Source organism: Calliphora vicina, chromosome 2 (genome assembly GCF_958450345.1).
Source record: "Calliphora vicina chromosome 2, idCalVici1.1, whole genome shotgun sequence".
NCBI lineage: Eukaryota > Metazoa > Arthropoda > Insecta > Diptera > Calliphoridae > Calliphora > Calliphora vicina.
The window spans coordinates 92,504,358-92,526,905 of NC_088781.1; the positions used below are offsets into that span (position 1 = coordinate 92,504,358).

At 31.8% G+C, this 22,548-nt stretch overlaps 2 protein-coding genes across 2 annotated transcripts in view; one reads left to right on the forward strand and one right to left on the reverse strand.

Moving 5' to 3' along the window:
* The window catches only part of Hasp (Hig-anchoring scaffold protein), a 278,761-nt gene that overhangs the window by 112,960 nt on the left and 143,253 nt on the right, over nucleotides 1-22,548 (forward strand). The gene's annotated exons all lie outside the window — the stretch shown is intronic.
* Nucleotides 15,577-22,326, reverse strand: LOC135952613 (putative nuclease HARBI1). The gene is made up of 4 exons (XM_065502624.1): nucleotides 22,149-22,326; nucleotides 16,335-16,553; nucleotides 15,988-16,275; nucleotides 15,577-15,923 (listed from the first exon to the last, which is right to left on the reverse strand). The coding sequence occupies exons 1-4, from the start codon at nucleotides 22,324-22,326 to the stop codon at nucleotides 15,577-15,579; spliced, it is 1,032 nt and encodes a 343-aa protein (XP_065358696.1).

A 22,548-nucleotide genomic window follows, 5' to 3' on the forward strand; every position in this document is an offset into this window, starting at 1 on the left:
GTTTCCTTGGCGTACCAATCAAAATAAATTTGCTCGTTCTCACGGTGTAATCTAGTATCCAGATACGCTATTTTGTTATCAACTTCAGTTTCCGCCGTAAATTTTATTTTCGGATGGTAATTGTTTAATGTTGACATAATCACATCCATGTCATTAGGATTATTGATTGCTAAGATGTCGTCAACATATTTAGCTATATATTTAATTCGTATGTTCATATCTTTCAAAAGAGTTAATGCGTTGTCAAGTAGGCTGTCCAATATAATATCCGCTATTGTCGGGGAGAGAGGGTTGCCCATGGGCATTCCAAAAGTTTGGTTGTATATTTGGTCATCATACATGAAGTAGTTGTTGTCATTCAGGCAGAATTTTAATATGTGTAAAAATGTGGACCTAGGTATTTTCGTATGTTCCGTTATTATATTCCATTTACCCATTATATTCTTCACAGCTAAATAGGTAGGAATATTTGTAAATAAGGAAACTACATCGAACGACACAAGTGCTTCGCCTTTATCTAGTTGCACGTTCCTTAATTGTTCCTTAACCTGTGCAGAGTTATCTACATTGTAATTTGTCGATACAATCTGTCTCAAGATGCCGCCCACATATTTGGCCAATTGGTAACATGGTACCTGTATGGATGATACTATTGGCCTCAATGGGGTTCCATTTTTGTGGATCTTGGGTAGACCATAGATTCTAGGTGCTGTAGCCGCTGAGCAAATTAGTTTCCTTTTTTGAAAATCATCCAAATACCCATTTTTACATAAGTTCGTTATTATGTTATTATTCTCCCTCTGCAATTTGATTGTTGGGTCCGATCTGATTAATTTGTACGTATTCTTGTCTTCTAGTAGCTGATCCATCTTCTCCATGTATTCTTGTCTGTACATCATTACTGTCTTATTTCCTTTATCTGCCTGTGTAACTATAATATCGTCATGTTTCTTCAAAAAACTCTTAGTTTTCTCAAAGATCGTCAGTATGAACCGTTCCCTTTCCGTGTTCTGGATGCTCCTCTTAAAAGAGCATATTCTGTTGGCAAATTTCGTTCTGGCAATGTCTCTGTCCATATCCTCATCAGTTGCCTGTATGCATTGTTCAATATCAGCTATTACACGTATTGGAGAGAAATTGGTTTGATTTACCGGTAGAGCAAATTTCTTCCCTAATGACAACATCCATTTGATTTCTATGGGAATATTTAATTCCGTTTTGTTCTCAAACCAGTCCTCATTATAAATCAGACCTAATGAATTGAAATGTTTTTCCTTCAGTGTATCCATTTTCTTCATTTGTCTCCCCTTCACATTCGTAGTGATATGTCTTGTTCTATTTTTCTGTTCGTTAATGAAAGAGGTGTAGTCGGATGCAAGTAAAGTCCTCCTGATATAAGTATCCAGTTGGTAGATTCTGCGTTTTATTAATTTAATATTGTTGTCTTTTGTCTCAAATTTATTTTAATTCAATGAATTAGTTTATGCTTTGTTATATTCTTACTTAAATATATTAAGGAAATAAATAGTTTTTATTGTTGAATTTGATGTTTTGACGTTTAACTAAAATCCCGGGATTTGTAAAACCCAGTCCCGTTTGGCTTCCCTAATGACTACCAAGTTTTTGCAAGTTATGATTATACAAGCAGTAGAAAATTAAACAAAATTTAATACAAATTCATACTTATTTAGTCGCCTAACATTCACCCGTTCTAGAGGAAATAATAATCTTATTCAAATATAAGATAACGTAGTGTCTTAATGGCAAATTTTTAGTGTCTGTTCTCCTAGTTGTTGTGGCTGTGAGCGGACGGCAGTCCCATCATCAGAATACATTAGGATACAATAGGCTAATCATCTGCTTCTCTGAAAATCAATGATTAACGAAACCTTGAATAATAAGTATGAACTCTGATATAACTTTGACGATCTTTATCATGAAAAATAGGACACGATTTGGATCGTGTAATGTAAGGACGTTTTGGAACCATCCCGTTTAGAAGTTTTTGTTAATGGCCTACTGTTCCTAAAGATAAGCGAAACACGTTGTCTCGGTGTAGGAGAATTCACGAAACCTGATGGACTCACACTGTTATATTCAGGCAAACCAGATACTATTTCCCGGACAAGCGGTGTGGGAAATGCTGTTGGAGATTGTCAAGAAGGTGAGCTGACGGAATGGAAAAGGGTGAAGTCTATATTTATGGAACCTGCCACTCGAATTCTCGGCCATAAGGAACGTGTTCGAAAGTGTGGATCTCCGATGAAACCTGGCGATCAATCGAACTGCGAAAAAACACTAAATCTGATCTCATTCGATGTCTAACTCGTAGTGTTCACATACGCATAAAAAGCCTATACCGTATTGCCTCTTGTAGGGTAAAACAGAAATGAATCCTGTCACCACTTCTATTTAATACAGTGTGGGTATTGCAGGGTCGTCTAAACCATTGGTAGGAGTTCATATTGTTCAGAGCGTAAAAATACAAATATTTTATTTAGTTGCTTGATGTTGTTGTGGATGTTTTATTTTTTTACCCATAAATACTCACAAATTAAATGCCTCTATTTGCCTACCAAGGGCCTAAAAGATCTTGATCATGAAGACGATATTTTTCTAATGCCTCACAGCATCCGCTGGCAGTGGAATCAGCAGGTTTCCAAACTGTTTCCTTGAGCAGGACAACCTCGACGAGAGAAAAAACGGTCAAAGCAGCATGAAATGTTTCGGTCGACATATCACCGGTTGCCTCTAAATGAATCGCCTTTGTGGCGAAACAAACAAGCACGAGAACATAACCTTTTCTTATTCGGCAACCTCTACCAATAAACGGTCTCGAAAGAGACGCACGTTCAGGGGGTAAAGCAGCCATAATCTGCTGACCGGTTTTCTTTCGGTAAATTGTACATTCCTTACAATTGAAAATAACTGTACGAATTAGATTCTTTAATTTCGGGACCCAAAACTCATTTCTAACTAATCTGAGCATTAATGAATGGCCACCATGGACAGAGCACTTGTGAACATGTTCAACAAACAAACGAGTAAAACGGGCTGCATAAGGCAGAATTTTAGGGTAACGCTCATCGTATGTTAAGCCAGGTGATCGAACTAATCGACCATTGATTCTGACAAAACCATTCGAGTCAATAAACGGGTTCAAAGTGAATAAATTACTCTTGGAAGATATGGGTTTACCTTTTGACAGTAAAGAATATTCGGGTATATAATTCTTTTGACATACTAGAACTAATCGATCACGAGTAAATCTCATTTCTGATTGGGTTAAATCTAAAGTGTTGTGCAAGCATTTTCGGGTTTTCAAATACTGTAAATACCTGAACCAATACGAAATAATTCGCATTGCACTGAAAAACGTTCCAGCATGTCAAATTTTTGTTCAGTCTGAACAGAAAAAGATTGAACTTCTAAATGTAGATGTTCGGTAACGATATTTTGTGGCCAGTATTCTCGCCGTTGTCGTAACCACGAGGGACCATACCACTATAAGGGGTTATCTACTAAATCTCGAGCAAGAGTTCCACGACTTGCGAGATCTGCGGGGTTATCTTTGGAATCAACATGAAACCAATTTTCGTTACCTACTTTCTTTACTATTAGTGCAACTCTGTTCTTGACAAAGGTTAGCCAATGACACGGGGGTTTTTTTAGCCAAGATAAAACTATAGTAGAATCGGTCCACATATAAATCTTATAAATTGTAGAATCTAAATTGACTACACAAAGATTCTACCATGTTTGCCATCAAAGCCGCTCCACAAAGTTCTAAACGGGGTAATGTTTCAGACTTAACAGGAGCTACCTTCGTCTTTGCAGAGAGTAAATGTGAAGTGATTTCATTCGCCGAAATACTTCGAACATAAAGAGCACAGCCATAAGCCTCGAGCCGCTCGAGCCGCACATCTGAGATCGTTCACATGGACTATACAAATAGCCGAGCCCAACAGGACTGTGGAATGGGGGTTAGGGCTCAAATGTGCGGCATACGTATGAACGTTTTGAGCCGTTGCTGAAGTTGAAGGGGTAAAATTAAGAGGGGGTTGAGTTCGAAACTATTCATGATACATACGTATCAACTAACTTTTTACATGCCACTGCATAGCTATCATTAGTTAATGAACAGTTTGTATGACATCATGAGCATCCTTTGCATATTGCCATACAAAGCTGAGAACATGTCTCGGAATGAAGGCCAGTTCTTATAGTCACCATAGAAAATAGGGGTGTCGCAAGGGGGTAAATGAACAAATGGCATTGAATTTATTCCCTGATCAATGGACTTTTCTGCCTTAGCAGCAGTTTTTAAATTGTCCAAATAGGTGGTTATTATGGAGATACCACGAGTATATATACTATAAGAAGCCATATATCTGGCCTTCACCTCAACAATCTGTCGGGTTTTCAATTGTTCAGCTTCGATCAGCAAAGTATCGTATGCTGAACGAAGAGCTTCCCATAAACGGTTTAATTCTTTTTCGTGGCTATTTAACGAACCAATTCGATGTTCGCCGACGGGTATTATTGAAATATGAGCCTTGAATTCTGCCAAACTATCGGCATTACGAATCAATGCGGACATGTCCATTTCCAAATATCGGGTAATTTTGAAAAAAGCAAGAAAAATCGAGTAACAAAATTTAAAGGTAATCAAAAAAAAAAAATGGGTAAACTTGTTTAAATTTTCAAGAAATAGACAAACTAATCTTTAAATAATTAAAAATTTTAATTTTATTACGATTGTAGGGTTTGAAATTCCGAGTAAAATCGAAAATCGACAAAAAACGAGTAAAAGTTTCACAAAATTAAAAAAAAATCTTAAAGAGATGACAAATTTCAAAAAAAATTTGGGTTAATAGGAATTCACAAAGCAAATTCTACAAAAATAATGGGTTAAATATGTAAAATATTAAATAAGAAAGTGAATTTACACGTTGTTCGTTTTTTCTCAAGGTAAAAATATTCAAAAAATTGGGTAAATATTTTTGAACAATGATTTTCTGTAGTGTAAATGCACTTTCAATATTAAAAAAGGTATAAAAAACGTTTAGTATATACTATTACTGCAAACGAATAAACGGTTACTCACTTTCGAATAAAATTAAATAATTATTTTTCACCAAAAATTATTATTTTTCAATTATACCTTATTCACGGGTTAAATTTTAATTTAAAATGCTCAATTAATTTATTTCCACGGGTTAAATATCAAAAAAATTAGTAAAAATGCACTTTATTAAGATAAAATACACGGTAGTGATATAGCGTAAGTGACAATATATAGCAAAAAGAAAATAAAAAAACAACCAACAATTGCACTGTAAGTTTTTTCAATGTTATTAATTGCTGAATTCACAACAATTTGTATCGTGCATCTTGTATTAAATACAATTTTTGTTTATTAGTTTGTGAACACCCATTGTATATTGTATGAATGTTTTTGAAAGCGTAGTATGTACAGCGTTGCCAAATGTGCAGATTTATCTGCATTTTGCAGTTTTTCTGAGCATTGAGCAGTTTTGAAGTTTTTTGTTTAAAAAGTAAGTTTTTCTGTAAATTATGCAGATTTTGCAGTTTTTACATTTAAATCTTTTAATTTAAATTTTGTTATTTTAATTCCAATTTCTAAAGCCACAATTTTACCCCATATGCTTAATATAGTAGTGGCAAGATTTACTCATACTTTTTTAATGCGACAATGTAATCATATACTATTGTTTGCACCACTGAAAGAAAGAGGGAATTCCCCCATTTTTATATCTAAGAAAGTTTTGTTTCTCTATATGGAGTTTGCTATTATAGTTTGTTAGTTTAGTTCACAACGTAATACTCAGGTTCCTTCTGCATATGCAACTCATTCAAACAACTCACAAAATATTTTTCTTTAACTTGCCACTAATATGGATAAATATTTAGTAAGAAATGGTAAGAAAAGTGTTATTTTTATATTAGGTACATTAAATAACAAGCATTAATTTACTAGATAAAGAACCTGAAAATTTGCGGGCAGATGTGATACATATTGCAGAATCCCCACCTCGCTCAAGTAAAAATCGAAAACGAAAATTGAGTGGTTACAATAAATCGTGGGAGGAGCAAGAAATGTTTAAATCGTGGATCAGAAGGAGCGATAATAATTTGGCGTACTGTAAAGTTTGTTGTTGTGAGCTAAAAGCATTAGCTGGAGTGTCAGATTTAAAGGCTCATGCTTTGACATCTAAACATGTTGAAAGAACAACAGCTATACAAATTCAAAAAAGTTCTAAGGTATCACTAAGCGATTCAGTCAAGTATAGTTCCAAAATATCAAATATTGAACTCCATTTAGCAGCGTTCTGCGCAGAACATAATGTTCCATTTACAGCAATGGATCATCTAGTTCCTTTACTCCAAGAAACTATTGAGGATTCGGCGCTCCTAAAAAAAACAAAATGTGCTAGAACAAAGACAACATCTATAGTAAAAAACGTTATAGGCGAGACTCACCAAGAAGAACTCTGTGGTATACTACGTACAAAAATGTTTTCTTTGTGCGTCGATGAATCGACGGACATATCAACTACTAAGTTGTTATCTCTAGTCGTAAGAGTTGAATATAAAGACAAAATTTGTGACTTCTTTTTTGATTTGGTTAAAGTGCGTGATTGTACCGCCAAGGGGATTTATAAAGAAATAGTAAATATTTTCAACAACAATAATATAAATTATAAAACAAACTTAATTGGCTTTGCTGCGGATGGTGCGAATGTGATGACTGGTGGTAACCATTCTGTTGCTACACTGCTGAAAAAAGATTGTCCACATTTAATTATATTTAAATGTATTTGCCACTCGTTCGCTCTTTGCGCAAATTCAGCTTGTACTTTTTTACCGAAATATATTGAAGGTGCTGCGAGGGATATCTACAATTTTATTCAAAACAGTCCCAAACGTGTAGAATTATTTTCAGAATTACAGGTGTTGCTGGATTATAATCCCAGAAAAATTTTGCACCCTTCCCAAACGCGTTGGCTATCGCTCGAAGCTACAGTGAATCAGATTTTGAGCAGATTAGAAGTCTTAAAACTATTTTTTTTACACGAAGACGTGGAAAAGTTTGATTCTACACAAAGAATAATAAATTATTTACATAATCCAGAATTTGAATTATATTTACTATTTTTAAAGTTTATATTAAATGATATTAACAAACTAAACCGCCTGTTTCAAAACGAAAACCCAAAAATACATTTATTAAATAGTACAATAAACCGTTTATACGGAACAATTTTTGAATATATAGTAAAAGAGGAATATATATGTTTTAAGAAATTTAAAAAGATTGATATTAACAATTCCACATTTTTAAAAGATCCAAAGGATATTTATTAGGTGCGGAAGTTTCATTAGCTCTATCTAAATTATCTGAGGAAAGCGCAAAGGACTTCAAAAATCATTGCTTACAATTTTACGTTGAGCTTTGCAATTCACTCTTAAAAAAGTTTGATTTTGAAAATGATTTTTTGGAATGCGTTGAGGCCTTAGCACCTGCTAATGTTGTGAAAAATAACAATAAAAGTATTTTTAAATTATGTCGTTTTGTGCCAAATGTAGTAGAAATGAACTACATTCAAGACACAGATGATGAGTGGCGTGAACTACTGCACCTAAATTTTGAAGACTTGGGCTTATTAGAAGAAGAAAATATTGAAACTTTTTGGGAAGTAATATTTAAAACAAAACGTGGCGACGGAACTAAAGCTTTTCCTAATTTAAAAAAACTGGTATATGCAATTTTGTCAGTACCTGTTGCAACTGCTAATGTTGAAAGAATTTTTTCACAAATTAATATTAATAAAAATAAAACTAGGAACAGATTAGAAGTTCCAACACTGTGTGGCATTTTAAGAACTAAAGATTTTCTTAAAAAAAATAACAGTAATTGCAGCAATTTCGTGCAATCAAAAGAAATGGCAATCAAATTTACCAAAGAAATGTACAAATCTGATTAGTATTAAGTGCCAAGAGAAATTAACTCAATTTACGAAAATGCATGTTATTTCAAATATTTTTTATAAATCTGAATTATATTTTTATTTTTTATTATATGTACAATTTAATTTGTTTTGTTATTTTTTGTTATGTTTTGTATTTTTTTGTTATGTTTTGTTATTTTTTGTTATGTTTTGTTATGTTTTAATAAAAAAAATATATGAACTGAATTATAATTTTATGTGCAGTTTTTTTAGTTGAAAATCAGTTTTTTTTTTTTAAATTTGAAGTTTTTGAAAAAAAAATTATGGCAACGCTGAGTATGTATAACAAGTAGACTCTCATTTTTTTCAAATTACTCTCTCACATAATACTCGTATATGTGTGCTCAGCAAGGTTGCCAACTCCTCAGCTCAGAAAATGGCTATATTTTGAATTAAAAATGGCTAGAAATGGCTAAAACCCAAAAATAACTGAATACAAATTCAAAAATATTACATTTATTGCCCCCCATCACCACGAAGTCTGATTATGTGTTAACTAATAGTTATACTGACAGTTTTCAAAACAAAATTTTACCGACTTCGTGTTAATGGGGTTTAGCAGACTTAAAGATTGTAATATCAATATTTTTCTTTTCCTTTTTGATAAATTTTCATTTTTGAAAAAATGAGAATATTACTGTTTTCATAAAACCAATAATATTCTCATCAAATCATCAACAGACGAATTTGTTTAAAAAGACAGTTTCTTTGTCATTTGATAAAAAATACTTTTTTATTTTTAAAAAATTACAAAAATGTTCAAGAAAAGTATAAAATAAAAAAGGCTAGGACAAAATAAAATGGCTAGATCTTCCGGCTAGATTAAATCTAGCCATTTTTTTATGGCTAAATGAAAATAAAATCGCTAGATCTAGCCGGAAAATGGCTAAATTGGCAACCTTGGTGCTCAGAGAAATTTATAGCTGTAAACCAATACAACTTTTTAAAAACATACAAAATAAAAGTTTATAAGTGTATTTATTTTTTGTATGAAAATTTCCAACAACAAGCTTACACTATTGTATTTGAATTCAATAATACACTCGATACAATAATACAGGGGTTTTGTAAATTCTGCAATTGTTTTATTACAATAAATATAAAAACTCTGAAAAAATATATGAAAAATCCTCAGAAACGCATTCTACGGAAAATTCTAAGAAATTTTCTCCAAGAAACCATAGGTCTAAATCAAATCCTATCTTGCGCATTTCGTCTTTTATCCAATGATATTTCAATACATATTTTTTTTCTATTGGATAAAAGACGAAATGCGCAAGATAGGATTTGATTTTAGACCTATGGTTTCTTGAGGAAACTTTCTTAGAATTTTCCGTAGATTGCGTTTCTGCTATACGATTTTTTACTTTTTGACCGTCCATACTAATCGACCCGGCCTAATGTATATCCTTATATTTAATAGTTGCATGAGCGTACAAAATTGTCAAAACAAAAACATTGTTTATATACATCTCAAAGTTTATATAATAATTGATGTATATTGACTAGGTTTTTCCTCCATCCATCACATGGACCCTTTCCATAAGAAGTGCTAAAAAAGCTTGTATTGCAAAATCAGTATTGTGACGACTTAAGTTTAAATAGCCGTCAAGTCAATACAATAGCTATACAAGATTATTATTTGAAATATTCATAAATATTTCTTCCCTCCGTAGTTTATTGTAGCTTAGCTAAAACCTATGGCTGCTGGCAAAATCCTAACTCTTTCAACAGCAAAATACATGTATTTTGTTGTGTCAGCCATCAGTGGCGAATTGAGTCATGTTTCCTTTCTAGACACTGTTTGATATGCCGCGCTTTCCGATTATATAGAAGTAATTAATTTTAACACATATGTACAGTACACTCGCGGTAATGATTTCTTGTGAGCTTTAATTTTCTGACATTAGGATCATGGCCATTAGAGCAAAACATTGGCCTTCCCGAGACAAAAACATTGAAATATCATACTTTAAGATCCGACTGTAAATTGCAAGCAAAAAAAAACAAACAAAAATTTTCGAAACTGCCTTGCAGAACTGCAATTTTTTAGGGGGTGTACGGCGATTTTCGTTTTTGAGGTACGGTCTAATCTACAGTGCACTACACTGCCTAACGTGAATAACAAAAAATAATAAAAAAACGAAAAGAAACGTTTTTCGAAAAAACACAATAATAAAACATTTTTTTCGGAAAAAATATATCGCCATCGTTTTGATCGTATAATTTTACCTTTTTATAACATACCTATTAAAAAAACCTTAACCCTCTCGGGACTACTAGGATAATGTGTCCCAGCAATTTTAAAACATTCGTATCTTCATTACATACACGATTCATACATCAATATCTCCGGAATTGTTCCGGCTCGGTCCACAAGTGGCTGAGATATAAGGAAAAAACCAGGACAACCTCGATTTTATCCCTATTTTTGACCTATATCTGGATTACTCAGTCATTGATATAGACAATATGGATATCTAATTATAGATATTTCAAAGACCTTTGCAACGTTGGACCTACAATGGGTCAAAATCAGAAAAAATATTTTTTAACCCGAATTTTTTTTTCACCAAAAGTTTTTTCCCTAAATATTAAAAATAAAAAATTTAAAAAACAAAAACAAAAATTTTAAATTTAAATTTTTTTTTTAAATTTAAAAAAAAATTCGAACAATTTTTTGAGAACCAAACTATATATGGTAAAAATGTTTGCATATTCTAAAAGATGTGGAAAAACAATTATGTTCTGCATACTCAGAAATCCTTAAATATCCCTTTTATCCTGGGACATATAATCCCACACTAAGCGTTTTTCGTGGGTCATTAAATCCCAATTAGTGTTCTTGATGGGTGATTCGAAATTAAAAAAATAATAAAACATTAGAATATTATTAAATGAAAGATGAAAGTATACATTTATTTGCATTTTTGAAATGTAATTAGGAATTAAATTTGTGGAATGTTCAAAACACTTGTAATACAAAGCGGCTTTGCAACCTGAGCATATAATTTTTGTAAGCTTCTCTAGACCAAGTGAAGAACAGCGGACACATCGACTACGTTTCTCTTGCTCTACTGGGATACTGGTATAATAAAATAAAAATTAAGAAAGTCGGCAAATATTTGGACCCTCTGATATCAAAAAACTGGGGCAGGGTGGGTAAAAATGCGAACATCCCCTAAGCTGTAAGATATAATTGATATCTACGATAGTGCTTGGCAAGGAGATTCGAAGAAATATAATAGTTTTAAAAATTTAACATACCCTAGGTGACCTACTTTGGGATCCCCTGGCCGCGCCCCTCCTTGGTCCATGAGGTCAAAACATAAACTCGACAAGACTTCATCTTTGCTCATGTCAAATTTCAATCAAATTGGACTAAGCGTTTAGAAGTTACAGATTTATTTCCTTCTATTTTTATTTATACCACTGTGCGGCCGTCTTCCAAACTGCTCAAATTTCGACAATGTTGTGAAATTCATTGTCAAGCTGCATGAATACGCTGTCACGTACCGTTTTCTTTTTATTCAAATATTATAATCAACTCTTAAAAATGGTTTATGGGTTCTTTAGATAAGAAATTGCTGTCTATATCAATGACTGAGTAATCCAGATATAGGTCAAAAATAGGGATAAAATCGAGGTTGTCCTGGTTTTTTCCTTATGTCTCAGCCACTTGTGGACCGAGCCGGAACAATTCCGGAGATATTGATGTATGAATCGTGTATGTAAGTTATTTGGGTGCTTCGGAAAGTTGATTTCATCAGACAGACGGACATGGCTTAATAGACTCCGCTATCTATAAGGATCCAGAATATATGTACTATATATACTTTATAGGGTCGGAAAATTATATTACAAACGGAATGACAAACTTATATATACGCTTCTCACAAAGGTGAAGGGTATAATTAGGGTTACCAGATAACAAAAGTCAAATAACTGGACCATAAGAAAAATTTAACTGGATTTTTAAAAAATAACTGGACAATTTAAAAATGCGCTTATAGTTCAAAAGAGTTAAATTTTATTTAAGTTTTTTACAAAAATAAAGAAACGTTAAATTCAGTCCTACATACATATCGTCACCTAAAATGCAAAACAACGTATCGTCAAAAAGTTCGAAGTTGATTTTATTATTGATTACGATTTACATCATCATATTACATATGTGTAAAAAATTTTAAACTTTAACTTTCTAAAATAACCAAATTATAACCAAAATTCAAACAACGTAACATGATTTTCTTAAACAAAATAACGTTAATGCTTTGAGTAATTAATTAATAAATAGTATTTTACCCTATTTTAGGTAGTTTCCTTATATTGTTTAATAAATCTGTTGCAATAGAATTTTTTTGGCCATCTTTATGAACATTTAATAAGTACATTTTTTAATTTAAATATCTTTAAAAACTCCTTTTGTATTTAAGATTTTATTTTTTCATACAAATTTATATTGATGATACGTCATTTAAGTTTTAGAAAACATTAATTCAAAATAACGTAAGACGCATATCATAAAAGAAAAGTGTACTTTTTTATAGAATATATTTCTAGTTTTATTGTAATCCAAATTTTAAAATTTTGTTTCCATATCACAATTGAGAGAATCCATATCAAAACGGACAGAAAACTGCTATTTTTGGATTTGACATCTTCGATTTTAATCAAAATTACCACACATATTACGGTTCCAAAGGACTCCTCAAATCAATCATCGGAAACCCTTTCCACTTCAAAAATATCGCGATTTGAAAATTTAAAAATTTGTTAAAATTATATCCAGCATAATGTTTGATTCCATTTTAAATGCAAAGATATTGCCCTTAAAATTGTGTAAATAAAATTGTTTACTTTCAAAAGGTTAAAGATTAATTTTCGTAGTAATGTAAAAAATATCAAAGATCGCAGTGTTAAAAATTCAAAAAAAAACATTATCTTGCGGCAAAAGCAACATGTCGTCAATTATATTTGATATTTCTAAAACTTTGGAAGCTTTGATAAGTTATCCCACGATAAAAGGGATTGTTTTAAATTTAAAAATTAAATTTTGTTGTAAAGCGATTCGTCTCCGAAATCATATCATTGCTCTAAGTACGTAATATTTTAATTTTTTAAAAATTGATTTGCTTCTAATTGTAAACGTTTTGTTCCGAAAGATGAAATCTTTTTTAAAATAGTTACAACTTTGCTTCCATATTTTAACCGATTTTTAAGGCAATTCAAAAGATTACTCACTGTACAGTTCTATAATAGTAAATGAATCACTTTCTAATACAAATACAACTGACTATACATTTGCAATCACAATTGTATAAATTTTCAAATATTTCTGTACAAAATATTAATTAATAAAAAATATTATTAATAAAAAAATATTTTGCAAAATGAAAGAAATTATTTTTTAACTGGACAAATTGTGTTTTAGCTGGAAACTGGACAAGACACAAAAAACTGGACAATCCAGGCCATTCCAGGCCGTCTGGCAACCCTAGGTATAATTAAATCAGACAACCTTTTTATTATCAGCTTAAAAAACCTTAAAACTAAAAGTTGAGAAAATGTAAAAAAAAAATAAATTTGGGCCCCTCGAAAATGACTTTTTTGATATGTCGTAGTGGAACAATATCGATAAATTTTTGTTCTTAAAAATGTCCCACCGTAATGTACATACATATAATTATATCAAGCTGATCGATAGATACACTTTGGGTTCAAAGTGGCGATTAATTGAAATTTAGAAATAAAGTATTTATAATAAATTTTGGTATAGGGTAAAAGTAGATAAAATTCTACAACACAGCTATAAAAATCAATCAACTAAGTTGTTTATTTTCTTTTCAATGAGCGGTCAAAGTTAGCTAATTAGTATTGCTTTTTTAAGAAAAAGTGAAAAAACTAGAAATTTATTCAAAAAGTGAAAAAACTGGAAATTTATTAAATCTATTAAAAGTAAATCTTTTATAACATCAGGTATTAAAGTATATAGTAAACATTTTTTTTATAAAAATTATGAGTAAATATTTTTAATAATTTTTTTTTTAAAAGGTCCAAAATAGGGATAATATCCGCATTTAATGGGCCACAACTATTAAGTTGGTAAAAGTTGTAATTAGTTTTATGGATTTTAGAAAAGTATAGGATATTAGCTTATATTTAAAAGAAAAAAAGTCCAGGCAATGCCCGGCCTTATTTTTATTTTAATTTTTGTGTAAATACTCTGGGGTCTAATTACCGCTTTCGATATCGAGCTAATTCGATTGAAAATTATTGTTTTGGGATTACGGCAATCGATATCAAACAAAAATAAATAAAATTTGAGATGATGGCTTTCGATAGCGAGTCATCGATCGAGTGTTATCTTGGTTTTTATGTTTTTTTTTATTTTAACGGCTAACAAAAAATTGTGAAAAATGTAAGTTTTATTAATTTTTTAAGTTAAAAGAAGTGTAATTATTATTAAAATTTCAGGACAAGTGTGAAAAATATAAATTTAAAACAAAAATAAATATTGGCAGAGTTTATTTCCGAACACTCCAATTTAGCAAAAAACCGTCTGCCAAATTGTGGACAAGGGAGAGCCGTTGCAAATAGGTTGTGGGAAACACTTACTGTGCGCTTAAATACGTTTGGCCCACCAATTAAAAATGCAAAGCTGTGGTGTAAGGCATGTATCACGTTAGTTTCTGTATGATTCGTTGCTTAAAGATTTTGTTCATGTGTTTTGTAATAAATATCAAAAATTCAGTGTGAAGAAGAAGGTATCCTTCAACAAAGAATCAAAAAAGAATTGAAGAACAAATCCTACAGGCTGCCGGCATTGGGGTAGCCGTTGATGGTATGACAACTGTAAACTCATTCGGATCAGCTAATAACACAAACGGAAATTGTAATGACGCAGATTAATCTTTTCAGTATCTAGTGGATACAACTTTAACATCGGAAGTCAATAGTGAACAGGAAAATGAAGAAGACAATACATTGAAATTAACAACAAGACCAACTAAATGCTCTACGAAAGCAGCAACGAAATTGAAACTTTTAAAATCCAACATTTCGAAATTTGAAGAGCATCAAATGATCATGGCTTCTAAACTTGATCGTTTAACTGAAATAAAGGAACGTTCACTCAGAATAAAAGAAAAAGAACATGCTGAAAATATGAAAACAAAAAAGATTGAATATGAAATAAAAACAATTGAACTGGAAATCCTAAAACAGAAGACGTAAAAAGGATAACTTTTAACTATTTAGTAGTGCCTTTTGCGTATATTATTTAAGACATGGAGACTATTTATGTTTACATTACTGTTAACAAAAGTACAAATTAAATGAATAACAAGGCTGTGATAATTTCTTTTTATTTTTAATAAACAAATCAATTTATGTTAAATGATTAAATTATAGTTTTCTTTTTAGATGGTACTTATATATTATTTAATAATGAAAGTTTTATATGGTCTCGAATTTTACTGCCAATTCTCTTACATTTGTTTCAGCTCCTACATCAACCTCAATTTGGGTAGATTCAGTAACACTATTTTTTACTGCCAATTCTCGTTACATTTGTTTCAGCTCCTACATCAACCTCAATTTGGGTAGATTCAGTAACACTAATTACAGTGTACTGATCCACTTTGAATTTTATGCAAATATTATGTAGTGCTGCACACGCATTTGCCAAAAGTGCAATTTTTTGGGGGCAGTAGCGACTTCTTTTATCATTAGAAAGAACTTTCCACCGGGCTTTGAAAATTCCAATAGATCTTTCAACAATGCATCTAGCTTTTGAGTGAACCTCATTGAAATGAGTTTCCATTAACCCTTCAGCGGGATTCCTATATGGTGTTATACACCATGGCTCTAAAGGGTAGCCGGAGTCCCCTAAAATCAAAGCAAAGGAATATGTACTGGTGTAAAAGCACGTAAATATTTGTGTTTAACTTACCCAAAAGCCAAGAATTTTTAGGTTTTTTATTGTTGGATAGATCTTCCAACAAATCCCTTTCATTCGAATGTTTCCATACAAAAGAGTCGTGTGCTGCACCACCATACTTGGAATTAATAGCCAGAAGCTTATATTCATGATCATAATATGTAAGTTTTAAAAAACATATTCTTAAGAAATTTACCACCATAGAGTTTAGGCTGTGAAAACCTTTTCTATTAAAAAACATGTGTTCGTTATCGGAAGGTTTTTGAAGACCTATGTGAGTGCCATCTATGCAGCCTATAACTGAATAAAGACGAGGACAACATTAAATAAATAAAAAAGAATCAGTCATAAACACAAACCTCCAGGGATCTTATATTTCCTCATAAAAGTTTCCATACATTCATTGGATTGCTCTGGATCAAATTTTATCAAATTTGGACATAGCTTTACCTCCATTTCCTTTGCCACCCTTGTGACCATTTTGCTAATCGTGCTTTGGGACATACCAATGAGGTAATCATTACCAACTGCATATTGAAAAGAGCCACTAGCAAGAAGCGAAAGTGTTGAGGCCAACTCTTACCACAATTATATTTGTCACCGTTTTACCGTCAGCACTTTCACATATGCGATATAATCAGCCATTTAACAACTTTAAACTATTCCATAGGGCCCAATATGATTTCATCAGAGGACTTTCGGCTGATATTTCATTGCGGGTAGGCTTTCTGTCCTCTTATTAAGCGGATATTATTTTCGCCAGTATGGATTCACTTCTTTGCGCTACAGAACAATTTTCACTGGACTCTATTTGCATTAGTCTAACATCGATGACACATTCCTTTTCCTCGGATTTTGTACAATGCTTGCATCCCACGTTGCGGGGCAGTCTTGAAAGCGCGTCCGCATTGCCATGTTTCAAACCCTTCCGGTGCTCGATGCTAAAGTCATAGCTCTGAAGCCGCTCAATTCAACGAGCTATTAGTCCTTCAGGTTGTTTAAATTGCAGCAACTCAGGTGGTTGCTGCAGAATGATCGGATCTCAGTTGGAAGTGTTGACCATACAAATACTTGTTGTAATACCGTAGACAGACGATTGAGTTAATTTGCATTAACAGCACACTAATGTGAATTAAAATTTAACCTTAACAGACGACAGTTTCTGCATTTAGTAAACAGTTGTTTGTTTGTAAACTGTTTAATGTTGAAAAAATTTGTTGCATATCGGTAAATTCTTTGCTAGATGTTAATCTTTCCCCAATTAATTGACACGTAAAAACCACAAGACGTGTTATATATTAATGGATAGGGATTTTTTTTCCAAAATATTGTTACGAAATTGTACTTGAATTCAAATATAACGATTTTAAGGGCTGATTTAAAAGTAGCATAATGCTTTCAAAAAACATTGCTGTAATAGCCAACTGTAACATATCTGTGGGCATTATTAAATAAAAGCTTTCAGTTTACCATTGATCGTAAGTTGGCAACGCTGTTTGAATTCGAATATTCAGTTAAAGAACATTGTAGAAAGTACACCACAGATGGCGTATGATCTAGAATATTCGAACTTTGACAGTTAAAGAGCAATCTAGAGTGCAGATGGCAGTGTTATAAATAGTGGCAGAGGTTGCAGTCGTGAGTGAGTTTATCAGAGACGCTTTTCGAATAAAAATCAACTAAGTGCCTTAAAGTGTGCAATCAAAAGTATCCGGTTTATTTAAAGGAAATAAACCAGCGTTTTGAAAAGGTTAAAACGTAACAATATATAAAACATTTGACAATTAAAGAATTCATGGAATACTTTTTTGAAAAATATTAAAAAAATGTTTTTTAATGAGTTTTTGCGAAAATACAAATTTTGCAAATTAAAATTAAATTTTTATTTATGAATATTTTACAGTTATATACAAATATATATTTCTATTTTAAATGCAAAAATAGAAACAAATTTTAAAATTTGTTATTAGGAATCCCTCAATTCCCAAAAAAGTAGCCATTATAAAAATAGCCATTATTTAGATGGACCTGGTCCCCTCGGTATCAACAATTTTCAATTTTTTTAATTTGAAATATTTGATGGAAAGTTAGCTTTTCAAAAAGTGTAAAATCCTTATACATCGTCTTAGAAATTGTTTGAGAAAACAACATAAAAAGAAATTTTACAATTTTTTAAATTCAAATGCAAATAACTTTGGACTTAGTGCTTACTTTTGTATAATTATTTATCTATTTAACTCATTCATGTGTTGTTAGTCCAATATAAGAAAACTGGAGAAAATCGGAAATACTTGGATCCGCTGTTATCAAAAAACTGGCGAATATCTCCGAAGCTGTAAGAGATAATTGATAGCTACGACATGGTTTTTTGTAGTGATTCATAAGGAGTTTCTATACATAGTTTCTATACATTGAAATTGGAACACAGCGGAAGAATTAGGATCGTTTTAAAAATTTAATATACCCGGCCTTTACAGCTCGTATTTTATCTTCGTCTGTTGATATTCCATCTGCTGTTAAGCTGCCCTAAATACTTAAACTCTTTCTTTACACTGAATTTGAGTCCAGCCACTGATATTCGTTTAAAGACTTCTTAAAGATTTTTCAGGTGTTCATCAAAAGTCATATCCATGACAATTATGTCATCGAGGTACACATGCTCCATTTGAATTTTGCCGGAGCATTGCAGAGTCCAAAGGGCTCTGCAGTTTCCTCTTTGTCCTCGTCTGAACCACTTTGCAAGTCCAATGTGGAGAACCATTTTATTCCATTTAGAGGTAGAGGGTAGCTTAGGATGGCCCTTAATAAACGAAAGTTGGATTTTGGCCATTCTCACCCCCAGTTTGGTGAACATTAGTAAAAAAATCATCCTGAAAATTTTTTAGGTAAATCGGTTGGGTTTAAGATGTGCCGCAAACCCTCTGAAGTTTTGAGATGCATTTACTAGGGGAAAAAATGAATTTTTTTCAGTTTTTGTAAAAATTTTGCCATTTAAAAATTACTTTTGTAATTTAATTTAAAAGAATCGAAATGTGTACGTACTTGTCGTTCTAATGAAGCATAAAAAACAGAAATTGGTCAAAAAATTTTAAAGTTATTAAAAATTCTCCAGGCCATTAACGTGTCTCAGGCAACTAGAACAAGAAATGTAGGAACAAAATTAACATATTTTGATAAATATTAAAATAAAAGCTAATTTTTACTTAAAATGTGTCCATATTTACTTGTATATGAGGTTTTGTCTTCGTAGGATACCGTTAACCTATTATTAGGTATGAACAAAAAAATAAAATTTTTTTGACGGCAGTTTCAAAACTCCATTTTCAAATTTTTAAAAATTTTGTTAAACAAATTTCAGAATTTTTTGATCATCTCATTGGGATTTATTAAGAATATAATAGGGAATAAAAATGTGCAAAAATTATGAATATATCTCTTATAGTTTTTCCGTACTCGCGATTTAAATTTTGAAATTTTCGGGAAAAACCAATTATTTGGCAATTTTTAGGCCAATAAGCTCTATTTCCTTACTCTTATGAATTTTAAGCAAAACTTATTCAGAATATTATAGTCCAGATAATTCTAAATATACTCTGAAACTTGTACTAAAATCGGAAAACGTTAACCCTTAAATCGTGAAGGTCAAAAGTAAAATTTTTCAATATTTGGAATTTCTCTTGGAAAGATTTCGAAATGTTATAAATTTTTGGGCCGATTTAAATTTAACAAAAATATAACATAAACCCTAGGGTTTATAATAACAGTACAAGAATGGAAATTAACGCTTAATGGCACTTGGGGTTAAAATGACCCCAAACTTTTAAAATCATAATTTATTTATGGTTTTAGAAATTTGGGGTCATTTTAACACCAAGCGCTATATAGGGTTAATTTTAATTTCTCTGTTGTTTTTGTAAATACTAGGCAAAATCGGCCCAAATATATACAACATTTCGAAATCTTTCCAAGAGAAATTCCAAATATTGAAAAATTTGACCTTTGACCTTCACGATTTAAGGGTTAACGTTTTCCGATTTTAGTACAAGTTTCAGAGTATATTTAGAATTATCTGGACTATAATATTCTGAATAAGTTTTGCTTAAAATTCATAAGAGTAAGGAAATAGAGCTTATTGGCCTAAAAATTGCCAAATAATTGGTTTTTCCCGAAAATTTCAATTTCAGAGTATATTTAGAATTATCTGGACTATAATATTCTGAATAACCTTTGCTTAAAATTCATAAGAGTAAGGAAATAGAGCTCATTGGCCTAAAAATTGCCAAATAATTGGTTTTTCTCGAAAATTTCAAAATTTAAATCGCAGGTACGGAAAAACTATAAGCGATATTTTCATAATTTTTTCACATTTTTATTCCCTATTATATTCTTAATAAATCCCAAAGAGATGATCAAAAAATTCTGAAATTTGTTTAACAAAATTTTTAAAAATTTTAAAATGGAGTTTTGAAACTGCCGTTAAAAAAATTTTATTTTTTGTTCATACCTAATAATAGGTTAACGGTATCCTACGAAGACAAAAACTCATATACAAGTAAATATGGACATATTTTAAGTAAAAATGAGCTTTTATTTTAATATTTATCAAAATATGTTAATTTTGTTCCTACATTTCTTGTTCTAGTTGCCTGAGACACGTTAATGGCCTGGCGAATTTTTAATAACTTTAATATTTTTTGACCAATTTCTGTTTTTTATGTCTCATTAGAACGACAATTACGTACACATTTCGAGTCTTTTAAATTAAATTATAAAAGTAATTTTTTAATGGCAAAATTTTTCCAACTTTCGTTTATTAAGGGCCACCCTAGGGTAGCTGTCTTTCTTCGTGACGGCATTCAGTTTTCTATAATCGACGCAAAATCTAGTGCTCCTTTTTCTTCTTAACTAAAACAACAGGCAAGCTTCAAGGACTTAAAGATGGTTCGTCGTTCCGCCTAATTTCGTTGACCAACTCCTTCACTTCGTCTTGCTGGAGGAACACTTCTGGGCACCTGCTTTAAGGCGCCATGGCTTTGACTTTTTAAGGCGAGGACGGAGGTATGTTTATTTCTATCGGGCGGCGTTAATTCTTCTACCCATTTCCCCAAATATTCCGCTAGTAGCACGTGTTCTTTGGTGGATTTATTGACAAGTTCTGAAGTGCATTGACCTATTTCGGAATTTGACTTAACGACCTTTTCATAGCTGGACTGTAGACCGTCTCAATTTTTACACTTTTTTCGATGCGTGTAATTAGGTTCAAATCCGTTAAGAACTGCTTGAGTTAGTGGAAAATTACTAAAGCACGATTTTTTAATTTTTTGGAAAAAATGCATTTTGCCTAAAAAAAAAACGATTTGAAAGACCACTCAAACAATATTTAATTGTTATACATGTTTTTAATGGCAACTGTATCAAACTGGAACTTGGAAACATTAAACGGTATGCAGCCATCAAAACTAGGGGCCTTTATTCTACAAGATGTTTTTGAAATAAGTCGCAAAGGTTGAACTTCAGCTTGGAATTGAAGATTTTTCATTTCCAGATCGAGCAATTTATTATCAACATCATGGGATTGTTTTTCTAGACCATCCTCTAGGTCGGACAAAGTTGCTGACTTGTGTTTCAAGATTATCACCCCTGCTGTTTATAACCTCCGAAATTTCCTGAAGTTTCTTGTTTGTGCTTTAGAATTTTCTTGAACTTCAGCTAACAGCTTCTCGTTGTTTACTTTAGAAGTTTCTTGAGCTTCAGCTTTAAGGCCGAACTATAATATGCATAAGCTAGCTTAAGGTAATGTCATAACCGAACGAAAAGTCTGTCAAATGCTTAAGGAAATCCGAAGAAACTTTTAGATGACCATAATGTACTTACGTGCATTCAAAACAATTTAGCTCCATTTGCACATTTATGTGCAACATGCAATTAAAAAAATACGTATTTCTTATTATTTTATCAAAATAAATTAATTTTCTTCATCCTTTTCATTTATTTCTCTATTTTCTTTGTATAAAATAAACAAACAGCTGATTCCGTACGGAATGTGCGACCAGCTTCGCACGAAACTTGACGAAACTCTCTTAAGTACATTATAGTTTGTCACATACATTTTATATGTATTCGCACAGTTGCTTAAGCTGACTTAAGCTAGTTTATGCATATTATAGTTGGGCCTTTAACTTCTGCTAACAGTTTCTCATTGTTGGCTCTAGAATTTTCTTGTAATTTTGCTTCCATGTTTTCGTTGTTGGCTCTTGAAGATTCTTCAACTTCTTTAAATTTTTCAATCATAGCCGTGAACATTGTGCTTAAATCCATGCTGCTTGTTGTTGCACGGGTAGAAACTTCCATTACTTCATTATACTCCGATGTCAATATCACGCCGCTTGAATTCACCTATCATTTTTTTTGCAATTCTGTTTTATTACCAGCTGTAGATAACTCCAACTTGTTCAATTCTATTTTGAGTTGTTCCACTTTAAGCTCTTCAAACTTGATTGACACCAATTGTTGCGTTTTTACCTTTTAAAAACTTTGGTTTATTTTCTTTAAATAAATCGAGTACTTTTTGAT